The following is a 12,782-nucleotide window of genomic DNA, read 5'->3' as shown; positions in this document are numbered from 1 at the left end:
AAATTTGTATACACAATATACTGATTCAAGAGCTCAGAGCTGATTGAGATGCACACACAGATGTAAGGAAAAACAATCCAGTCAGCTACTTGGGTAAAGTTGGTTTTATATTTGCACATTCAGACTTCTGATAAATTGAGACTTTCCAATAAATATGCAATAAATTAATGTTTGCGAATTTTAAGCAGCGACATGATATTGACAACCAACGATTGTCAACTTATAACATTTTTCACAGTAAATCAAAATAGGCAAGTATTGTTTAATGACATATTTACTTGTGAATGTCCACTGAATGTCCAATGTAGTGTGATTAACAAGGCTATTGAATACGGATGTGCGAATATAAAACCAACTTTACCCAAGTTAGTCAGCTAACACTATGGTCCATCAGGCTGGAGAGAGTGATCATCTTCACACTGAGAAGATGCAGGAGGCTGGAGGAGATGGTGATCTGCATGTGCAGAAGTAAACCGACTTGATATGTACAGGATGTCTGATGTTTGTTTTGGAGATGATGATGTTAATGTACTATACGGGTCTGCCAAACCTGGGAACCTTTATGGCGTTATTACAATTTTTTTTTTTTTTTGTGCCTCTGCGCATGTTTGAATCTTTTGTAGAATTGTTGTGTAAAAATGTGCTGATGCTTTATCCAGTCTTGCATGAACAATAAAGCATGTATAATTAAATTTTTCAGGGTGATTTGTAGATTTATGTTATATGCACTTATAGTATTAACAGGATAATTAATAATATACACAATCTGTAAATCAGATATTTAACTTGCATGACATATCTTTGTTTTTATTATTAAGGCTTTTGGACAAAAAAAAAGACTCATAATGTCATTGACCCAGACAACACAGAGGTAGATGGAGGACAATAATTTACAAATTATTTTGGCTCTAAAAGGTATACTATATCAGAATGTACTGTAATAAAATACACTATTAAATTCTACATACATCTCTGATGATGCCTTGTTTATTGGAACAATGTTTATAGTGTTATACATTGGTTTATGTACTTAATGCAATAAAGAAAAAAAAATGCATGAAAAAAGGGTAGTATTAGTTCAAAATTCTTCCTGATAATACTAAACCATCCTTAATCATGCACTTGTTATATACGGTAGTTAACACGACATCATCATCATTATCGTTACTATACTGTGTTATCATGCAGTCCTTCCTTCAGAACATAAATAAATCCTGCACCCATTAGTGAAATATCTGTGAGCTTCGAGGGATTTATAGTTTTTAAATTGTTCACTATGCGTTTATGCCATAAACAAGACAGTTAACAATATTTAAGTATGATGATTTAGGTAGCAATGCGGGGTCAGTAGCACTCCAACTTACTGCAGTCAGTTCGTACAGATCTATGTTATGAATGGATGGAAATTTCTCCAAATAACGGTCCCTGGCATCTTTGGTGAGTTTATCGCGATATGAAATTTTAACTTTGTTCTTGTGCTTCTTCATATTTGCGAGTTATTTGCTTGTTATCTCAACTCGTGTAATCTCTTTCATTCTCACAGTCAGCAGGGATACCACAAATATGGCGCCGCGGTGACGTCACACACAACAAAATCACGTGTCTGACAAAGACCGATACAAACTCGGTCATAAATAACTTTCTCCTCAAAGTTGAGCAGGTAAAGTGATAAACTGGAAATAAGCATTCAGATGCATGTATCGCTGTGCAAGATCTCCCCCTGCTGTACAGTCAATGCCAGTGAACTATGGACATTCAGTCAAATATATTAGAACATACTTTTCCTTTAACTGAACTGCTGAATGAAGACCTTACCAATTTAAAGGATTATTTACTGCAGTTATGTTCTATAGAGCTGCTTTGAAACATTTTGAAAAGCACTATATAAATAAAATGAAACCCTTTTATCAATGTTTTCTTATTCTGCTAGACTCTGTCAGAGTATTTAACTCATTTAAAGCATTTTCTGCTCTAAATCTAGGTTCGCGCTTATTTATTTTCAAAAGGAGCATTCTTTATGTAAATAAATAGTATGAATAATAGTTCCACGTATAATAAAAGTGAATAGGGACTGTTGCTGTCAAAATGACAAAAACAAGCACTGTAGTTCATATGATGTGCTTGTAACAAGTAAGAACCAATAAAGCTTAAACAATATTTGATGCACAATATGACAACTTTGTGTAACTTTTTTGGTGTTGGTAAGATTGTGTTGCTTTTGAAAGAAGTCTCTTCTGCTTGCCAAGGCTATATTTATTGGATCCAAAATACAGTAAACACATTAATATAATTTTTTTTTAAATTATCTTTAAAAAAAAAATGATATAGATATATATGTCTTTACTGTCACTTTTGCTCAATTTAGTCCTTGCTGAATAAAAGTATTAATTACTAATACTTTATTAGTAATTAATTATTAATTACTAATACTAAAAATCTAATTATATATCTAATTATATACAGTACTGATCAAAAGTTTGAATTTTTAATGTTTTTAAAAGAAGTCTCTTCTGTTCACCAAAGCTGCATTTATTTGATAAAAAAACAAACAAACAAAAAAACAGTAATATTGTGAAAAAATATTACAATTTAAAATAATGTCGTTCTATTTGAATATATGTTAAAATGTAATATAATCCTGTGATCAAAGCTGAATTTTCAGCATCATTACTCCAGTCTTCAGTGTCACATGATTTATTATGAACATTTTTTATAACCTGCAATACTTTTTTTCAGGATTATTTGATGAATAAAAAATTTAAAAATAACAGTATTTATTTAAAAAATAAAATATATAAACTACTGTTCAAAAGTTTGGGGTCAGTAATTTTTTTGTTTCTTTTTTTTAAAAGAAAGTAATACTTTTATTCAGCAAGGATGTGTTAAATTGATTCAAAAAAGTAATAGTAATCTGTAGATTCTGTATTTTGAATAAATGCTGTTCTTTTTAACTTTTTATTCATCAATGAATCCTGAAAAAATTATCACAGGTTCCAAAAAATATATTAAGCAACACAACTGTTTCCAACATTGATAATAACTGAGCATCAAATCAGCAGAATGATTTCTGAAGGATCATGTGACACTGAAGACTAGAGTAATGATGCTGAAAATGCAGCTTTGATAAAAGTAATATAGAGTATATTAAAATAGAAAACCATTTAATTTTTTTTTTTAATAATATTTAACAATATTACTGTTTTTTTCTGTATTTTTGATCAAATAAATACAGCCTTGTAAGAGACTTCTTTGAAAAAACATTAAAAATAGTAATGTTTCCAAACTTTTGACCGGAACTGTACAGTATACACACACACATACATAGCTATACATATGTATTACTGACCCCAAATATCAGTGTACTTAAAAAATCATATAGGTTCCATGGAAAAACAAAAGTCATACAGGTTTGGAACAACACGTGAGTGCGTAAATGAAATTCTGTCACATAGAACGATTTGTTCCAGATCAGTTTTCTCATAGCGCTCTGGTCACTGTCTCACCAGGTTGGAGTCTCAGATGACATCAGACATTCAGAGTGTCCTGCAGCTGCTCCAGAGGCAGACGTGTTTAGGACCTCCGGCCTACAGCAGCCTCACAGGTGGCCCAGAATGCAAGAGACCAGCTATCAGAGTGCAGCCCGTCGCTTCTGCAGCCACCAACCCACCACCCTGCAGATCACAGGTACATCTTCTTCCTTACACAGGCAGTACACAAACCTACAGGACATGAATTCAAATTTCCTGATAATTTCCTCTCCCCCATGTCATTCAAGATGTTCATGTCTTTCTTTCTTCAGTTGAAAAGAAATGAAGGTTTTTGAGGAAAACATTCCAGGATTTTTCTCCATATAGTGGACTTCACTGGGGTTCAACAGGTTGAAGGTCCAAATGTCAGTTTCAGTGCAGCTTCAAAGAGCTCTACATGATCCCAGACGAGGAATAAGAGTCTTATCTAGAGAAACTATTGGCCATTTTCTAAAAAAATGACAAATTATATACTTTTTAACCACAAATGCTCATCTTGCACTGCTCTGTAATGCGCCACGCATTATATTATCATGTTGGAGAGGTCACGCAAAAGTAGTAGTACCTTTCCAACATGATTACATAATGCGTGGCGCATCGCAGAGCAATGAAAGATGAGCATTTGTGTTTAAAAAGTATATACATTTTTATTTTTTAATTTACAAAATGAGCGATGGTTTCTCTAGATAAGACTCTTATTCCTCGTCTGGGATCATGTAGAGCTCTTTGAAGCTGCACTGAAACTGACATTTGAACCTTCAACCCGTTGAACCCCAGTGAAGTCCACTATATGGAGAAAAATCCTGGAATGTTTTCCTCAAAAACCTTCATTTTCGACTGAAGAAAGAAAGACATGAACATCTTGGATGGCATGGTGAGATAAATTATCAGGAATTTTTTTTCTTAAGCGAACTAATCCTTTAAGTTCACAAGACTGAAATACATACCCAAACCGTCTATAAAAGTTGCTATAAATTCCTCATTTTACAGGAATTTTTGGCCATGGCAAACATCCATCCGAACCCCAAAGACTCTCCATCAGGTCTGTCCACACAGGACTCCACTGGCATGTACAGTTTCATAAACAGCCAGACTCTTCCTCTGACACGACAGCATTCAAAATCCCTGCTTCCAATCCAGCACTCTTCCCCCCCAGACGCACCGCTTAACAGCGCAGCGACAGGACCTCCGGATCTCCACCGACCGCTGTCTGATCCAGGACTGCTGAAGGAGCAGCACTGACTCTCTCGTCTACAGGACGTCACACAGCTCTTCCACTGGAAGTATAAAGGACATTTTAAAACAGGCACTGGCCAAAAGTTTAATACTAATGCAAGATTCTCCACTGGCACTCGCCTGTACATTCGCTTCCTCTGTGATGTCACTTCCTTCTCCTGCGTTATGCTCCTCGATGCTGTCGAGGAAGATTTCGAATGGATTCTTGGACAACACTTCCATTTTCAGGAAGTAAATTATCATAGACAGAGGGTGATACTTGTCTTGGACACTTTTACACATACTCTGTGTTCTGCACACTTTTACACCGGTGTAAGACTCAGGATATTGATGGCAGTTAATATATCATAGTGTCTGGCAGAATTTCTTCCCCGTTTTATCATTATCAAATTACAAATGATAATAATGACATTTTACACTTCCATTTGCAGAACTCTGTGGAATTACATACAGTGTGGTCTACTATTGAAAATTCTTTATAAAAAACAATCATTTTTTTGCATTATTTTCCAATAGCATAGCATTAAAATAAATATAGCATTTTTTTTAAATAATGCAAACATGTCAAACTGTAACAGACCAGACATGTTAAATAATAATAACATTATACATTATTTTTAGAATGTAAAAATATATATAAATTATACTAGTAACACTTTACAATAATGTTTTATTTGTTATCATTAGTTAACTATATTAGTACAGAGCCCCGTACATGACATGCAAGAAAAAAAGTAAATTCTGTGCACAATTTACTATTTCATTCCCTTGATTTACTAAATCGTGCGCACAATTTACTATTTCGTTCTCTCAGTTTGATAAATTGCGCACACAATTTACTATTTCGTTCCCGACTTCATATATCGCAAGCACAATTTAGCCTACTATTTTGTTCCCTCAATTAACTATTTTGTTTCCTCGATTTACCATTTTGTTCCCTTGATTTGCTAAATCGCGCACACAATTTACTATTTAATTCCCTTGATTTGCTAAATTGCACGCACAATTTACTATTTCGTTCCCTTGATTTACTAAATTGCACACACAATTTACTATTTTGTTCCCGTGATTTACTAAATCGTACCCACAATTTACTAATTTGTTCCCTCAATTTACTATTTCGTTCTCTTGATTTTCTAAATCGCGCAAACGATTTACTATTTCATTCTCTTGATTTACTATTTCAATCCCTCGATTTACTAAATCTCGCACACGATATACTATTTCGTTCCCTTGATTTACTAAATCACACCCACAATTTGCTAATTAATTCCCTCATTTTACCATTTCGCTCCCTTGATTTGCTAAATCGCGCAAACGACTTACTATTTCATTCTCTCAGTTTACTATTTAGTTCCCTTGATTTACTAAATTGCACACACAATTTACTATTTTGTTCCTGTGATTTACTAAATTGTACCCACAATTTACTAATTCGTTCCCTCAATTTACTATTTCGTTCTCTTGATTTTCTAAATCGCGCAAACGATTTACTATTTCATTCTCTCGATTTACTATTTCAATCCCTCGATTTACTAAATCTCGCACACGATATACTATTTCGTTCCCTTGATTTACTAAATCACACCCACAATTTGCTAATTAATTCCCTCATTTTACCATTTCGCTCCCTTGATTTGCTAAATCGCGCAAACGATTTACTATTTCATTCTCTCAGTTTACTATTTAGTTCCCTTGATTTACTAAATCGCATGCACAATTTACTATTTCGTTCTCTCTATTTTCTATTTTGTTCGTATTTTTATTAGTGTATTTTTATTAACACTAACAAAGATTAATAAACACTAGCAAATGCTTTGCTCATTGTTAGTTAACCTTAGTTAATACATTAACTAACATTAACTAATGAGACATTATTGAAAAGTGTTACCATTATATTATAAGTCTAACAATTTGAAAAGTTAAATGACAGCACAAATATAAATATAAAAATTAAATACTTTAATATAAATGCGAATTTTTATTCACTTATTAATTCAATGCATTATAATGTAAATTCATTTTACATCATAAAGTTTCATATATACGTTTTAAATTGAAAAGTTAAAAAGATTTTCCATGTGCTCTCAGAGTTTTGGACCTAACTGCAGCAAAATATTGTTTGTTTGCAAATGTTTAATTTTCTGCAAATGGAATCTTAAGTAGCTGTCATGTACATACATTATACCCCTCTATTAAAGGAAAAGAGACGCATGGCTGAAGATTTTACCCGTTGCATGTTTACTGCAACATATTGGGAAGCAGGTGTATGTCGGCATGTTCCAGAGCTGATCACTGAACGCACTCCTCACTAATTTATTTGCACATGGTCATGCTAGCTTGAACCAAACTCTGCACGGCTTAAAACAACTACACTGATCAGCCTCTTTGCAAACACTGGTGTAAGAGACAGCCTCATATGTAGGGTTATGTAAGTCACGTCTTAAAGGTGCTGGAAAACTCATGCATTCCTGACAAAATTACTTTTTAAAGCAGTAAAATTATATTTCCACTGGAATCACAACTGTAGGAAGCAATGAATCATTAGCTATGTTTCGATTCAAAGTTGCGAATTTAACTTGTGCGCAAAATTGGAATATCGCATAAAATATTTGCGAATAAAGCAGCGTTCCATTCCATGTGTTCAAGAGAACACTTCTCTGAGTCACTTCCTGGGAAACTGGCACAAAATATCTGTAATAAAAATGGAAATTACTGCAATCGGGCTCAATTTTCCTCCATCAAATGACTTACATCTCAGAGCACAGACGAAACACAATAATGCTGACATGATAGATGCTGGTGTTTGGGAACACATTTGATACACTTCTAGTTTTTTGTTGCGCTCTAAGGGATTTATTCAGTGAATGTGTTTCCATCGCAATTTATAAGCATGACTTTTTAATCGGAAGATCTGCCTCAATTGAGCATTTTTAGAATTTATGTGGATCTTGGCGTTTCTATCCATCATTTTTTTATGCGATATTCCAAAGTGCATATAAAAATAGGTGGATGGAAGCATAGCTATAAACACCGAAAAGTTAATAGAAAGCAAGATATTCACTGATTGAAAAACGTTCACATATGATGTCACTGCTTGTACGGTTTTGCAGTACGCCACTGTTTGCAAAGCTCATGTTAGTTTAATATGTAGCTATAAATATATATGCATAAAATAATATGTACATTTATCAATTTCAAACATTAAAAGCTACAATCACGTTGGCTTAGAGTCACTGGAAATTAAAATCTTCTTACAACAAAATCACTTTGTTTTCCAAATATTTAGTCTAGAAAAGCTTCTGTCATATATTCTGCTAGCAATAATGATAAAACACTGGGGCTGCGTCCAAAATCACATACTTCCTTACTTTATAGTATGTGAAAAATAGTATGTGACAAAAAAGTATTCATAGTACTCATAAAAGAGTAGGCAAAAAATACCCGGATGACCTACTACTACTTTTGGAAAGATTCTGAAGTGTGTGTAACAGACGTAGGCTAGTAAGCGTGTAAACCTCACTCCCCTGAACTTAAGAGGCAGTCCTTAGCCTTCTTGTTAGAGCGCCCAACTCCCACGCTGTAGATCACGGGTTGAGCTGAACCGGTTACATTTGGTGCCGTGACCCGGATGGGAGTGAAGTTTAAGGGGGTGAATGTAACTGTCGTAGGCCAGTAAGAGCTGTGCGTGTAAACCTCACTCCCTGAACTCAAGAGCCAGCCTTTAGCCTTCTTGTTAGAGCGCCCATCTCCCACGCCGGAGACCACGGTTTGAGTCTCGCTCAGGGGTGCATTTCGCAAAGCAAACTATGGTCGCAAGTTCTGTCGTTACCAATAGAGTTCAATGGGACTTACGACCATAGTTGACTAACGATGCTTTTGGGAAACGCACCCCAGAGTGGGTCAAATAGAACCAGTTACATTTGGTGCCGTGACCCGGATGGGAGTGAGTTTCAAGGGGGTGAGTGTTACTGTCGTAGGCCAGTAAGAGCTGTGGGTGTAAACCTCACTTCCCAGAACTCAAGAAGCGGTCTTTAGCCTCCTTGTTAGTGCACCCGTTTCCCATGCCGGAGACCACGGTTTAAGACACTTCCCAGAACTCAAGAGGCGTTCAAGTCAAGTCAAGTCACCTTTATTTATATAGCGCTTTTTACAATGTAGATTGTGTCAAAGCAGCTTTGCAGTGATAACTGGTTGTAACGTAGTTCGTAAATATGAGGAGGAGGCGGCGGGAACCGGCGAACATTCAACATAACTTTAATATACAAACGAAAGTAATAAACAAAACAAAAGGAATGCCGGCAGACCCTCGCGGACGTCTGCCGGCCACACAAACATAATAAAACATAAAATAAAGTCCAGGCCTGGTCCTCTCTCATCCTTCACTGTCGTCGCTCCTCCTTTTATGCTTCTGGAGCTCCTCTGTGAGAGACTCAAGGCCGGTGTGCCTCCCAGGAGGGGCTCATTAACTCTCGCGCTACCGGCCTCGCGCCATTCCCTCACGGCTCTCAACCGCCCTGGTTGCCACACTGGTACATTATTTTGGCTGCACAGCAGCTCTTAAAGAATAGTGTCAATGCAGGCAGATCAAAGCACTGTTGAATATCAAATGTCAAGTCAAATGTCAAGTGTCCCCAACTAAGCAAGCCAAAGGCGACAGCAGCAAGGAACCCAAACTCCCAACAGGTGACATCAGGTGGCAAACAAGTGGGAAATTGGTGTTAAAATTGAGAAAAAAAACTTGATAGAAACCAGGCTTAGTCGGGGGGCCAGTCCTCCTCTGGCGAACAGTGCTTTGTTACGACTCAGGTTGCTATCATACGTCCGATAGGATCGCAAAATTCAAAGTATTTATTTCAGTTCCATCCAGTTGAGGATCGTATTCATCCCGCCGGTTTGGATGGTTGTTGAGGAGCTGTGCCACTGGTTGTTGTTTTGATGAGGCCTTCACAGTGGATGATCTAGTTGACTCAATCTCTGCTGCGTTGTGGTAGTGTGTCAAGGTGCAGGTCCTTGGTCTAGCCTGGATACGGCCCGGATCCGGTTGACTACGGTAAACCTCGGGATAAACAGAAAGACTAATATTAGCGTAGATGCCATTCTTCTTCTGATGTAACGAGTACATCTTGGTGTTATAGGAAGTGTTCCCGGTTCCAGCTGACCTAATTTATGCAGCCTAATAATCCGGATTTGAAAATATAAATTGATAATGTGTTATGTGTATGCCAGGTTAAAGAGATGCGTTTTTAGTCTAGATTTAAACTGACAGAGTGTGTCTGCTTTTTGAACAATGCTAGGAAGATTATTCCAGAGTTTAGGTGCCAAATAGGAGAAGGATCTACCGCCTGCGGTTGATTTTGAAATTCTAGGTATTATCAGCTGGCCTGAATTCTGAGATCGAAATAGACGTGAAAAACCTCCCTCCCCTGAACTCGATAGGTGGTCTTTAGCCTCCTTGTTGGAGCGCCTGTCTCCCACGCCGGAGACCACGATTCGAGTCTCGCTCAGAGTGGGTCAAGTAGAACCAGTTACATTTGGTGCCGTGACCCGGATGGGAGTGAGGTTTAAGGAGGTGAGTGTAATGGATGTAGGCCGGTAAGAGCTGTGCGTGTAAACCTCACTCCCCTGAACTCAAGAGGCGCTCTAGAGACTTTGGTCTTTAGCCTCCTTGTTAAAGCATCCCACTCCCATACGGACGGTCCAGGGTTCGAGTCCCACTTAGAGCGGATGGTTCAAGCAAAAGGGTTACATTGATGCTGATAATGCCAAAGTCACGAGCTTGATCCCCGTACGGGCCACCACTGTAGCACCTCCGGTTCGAACCGCCCGCTTTAAGCGTGACTCAAACCCAAGCCCATCCGCATGGGAGTCAGGCGCTCTGGTCACATGATAATGATAACATGGTGAATGTAGTACGTCCAGATTACATTCATACTATATAGAACATACGTTTTTAGCTGTCGTGGAGTAACTACTTATTCAAAATAAGTACCTACTCAAGAAAGTATGCGATTTGGGACGCAGCCTGGTTCTTTACACTCATGTTTCGTGTCAGAGAATTGATTTATGTTGCAAAGATTGTAATATTCATAGTCTAACGTCATAATCTGAGGGGGAATATTTTTGCATATGTTTCTTTTTCTGTAATGTTAGTTTATACCTTAAAATATGTATTTATACCCAGTAATACTCTGGAGTTTTTTTATGTGCAATAAATGCTTTCTTAAATTACTTTTTCAATTTCTATCAAGACTTTGAAGGTTGATTTGAAAGTTACAGCTTTGATTTGAGCTATTTTATGTATGTTTATTTTTATATGTGACTGTAAAACACTGTACTTTAGATTAAAAGCAAACAATGGTCAGTTTCATCTAGTAAATTGCAGAGCAGCATGTAAAATTATGAATCATCAAACCCAAACAAATATCATATCTGCATTGAATCTCACTGGAATTTTTGTTTCATTTCTGCATAAAGGGAGAGTATCTGCACTTTATTTCAAAATAAAGACTCCATGCCCTTACAATAAATGTTACCGACCTCTGCATGAGTGTGAATGAGTGTTTCGAACGCTGGTACATTCTTTGTGTGTGAATGTGAGTGTGTGTATGTGTCTGTCTTTATTTATTTTATTTATTAATTTAATTTTGTTTATATGTGGCGTGATTCCCAAGCAAAATAATCATATATTGGAGGCTGCCAGAAGCAGAAGATATTTAATACTGTTAATAACACTGCAAACGTTTGCACGTAACACTTTCACATTTTATCCCAGTGTTTCACTTGGACTAACTTGTTTTTTATAGTTTGCACTGTATAGTTTGTACACCACAATACTCTACAGGTGTTTTGAATGTGTCTGTTATTTAAAGATTTATATATATATATATATATATATATATATATATATATATATATATATATATATATATATATATATATATATATATATATATATATATATATGAAGCATTTGCTTTAGGCAATTTTGACTAACTGTACTGTATAAAACATATATAAATAAAAGGAACGCATATCAGTTTTGTGCTTGTTCTTGTAACTGATTGTTGGGTCAATTTATTTTTTAAGAGAGAAGCACTGAAATATAAAATCAGTACACATGATAACAGGGTCACTTATGATCACCATGATTATAATAGAGCATTGCTCTTGTAGCACATGCTAAAATAAATATTTCATTTCCATGTATTTAATAACCTATCATGAGCATGATATAGTCAGCTGGTCACTAGTGAAAAAAAAAGAAAAAAAAAAGATATACCATTATTATTAATATTTATAATTAGCTTTTATTTTTATAATTTTTGTTTCAGTTTTAGTAATTTTGTTATATGCAAAAAAAAAGGAAAAAAAAGATATTATACCATTATTATTAATATTCAGAATTAGCTTTTATTTTAATATTTTTTGTTTCAGTTTTAGTAATTTTGTTATGCACAAAAAAGGATATTTTACCGTTATTATTAATATTAAAATTAGCTTTTATTTTCATATTTTTAGATTAAGTTTGTCATTTTTTAAGCGCAAAAAAAGGATATTACAACATTATTATTAATATTTAGAATTAGCCTTTATTTTTATATTTTAGTAATTTTATTTGTAAAAAGACATTATACCATTATTATTCATATTTAGAAATAGCTTTTATTTTTATGTTTTTGGTTTAAGTTTTAGTAATTTTGTTATATGCAAAAAAGATATACCGTTATTATTAATATTTAGAATTAGCTTTTATTTTCATATTTTTAGTTTGTTAGTCATTTTTAAGTGCAAAAAAGGATATTACAACACTATTATTAATATTTAGAATTAGCTTTAATTTTTATATTTTTAGTTTAAGTTTTAGTAATTTTGTTATATGCAAAAAAAAACAAACAAAAAAATACCGTTATTATTAATATTTAGAATTAGCTTTTATTTTTATAATTTTAGTTTAAGTTTTAGTAATTTTGTTATGCACAGAAAAGGATATTTTACTATTAATTTTAATATTTAGAA

General features: G+C 34.9%; 1 protein-coding gene across 1 annotated transcript in view; it reads left to right on the top strand.

Annotated features, from left to right (window-relative positions):
• The window catches only part of LOC137035440 (potassium voltage-gated channel subfamily H member 7-like), a 128,623-nt gene extending 117,117 nt beyond the window's left edge, over window positions 1-11,506 (top strand). Inside the window, exons 15-16 of the mRNA XM_067408726.1 lie at window positions 3,507-3,684; window positions 4,518-11,506. Of these exons, the coding sequence (XP_067264827.1) occupies window positions 3,507-3,684; window positions 4,518-4,769 (430 nt within the window). The 3' untranslated portion in view covers window positions 4,770-11,506. The remainder of the gene's footprint in view (window positions 1-3,506; window positions 3,685-4,517) is intronic.
• Window positions 11,507-12,782: the final 1,276 nt, after the last annotated feature.

This window comes from Chanodichthys erythropterus, chromosome 14 (assembly GCF_024489055.1).
Source record: "Chanodichthys erythropterus isolate Z2021 chromosome 14, ASM2448905v1, whole genome shotgun sequence".
Lineage (NCBI taxonomy): Eukaryota > Metazoa > Chordata > Actinopteri > Cypriniformes > Xenocyprididae > Chanodichthys > Chanodichthys erythropterus.
The sequence above is the reverse complement of the archived record's forward strand: the minus strand, read 5'-3'. Positions and strand labels throughout refer to the sequence as shown.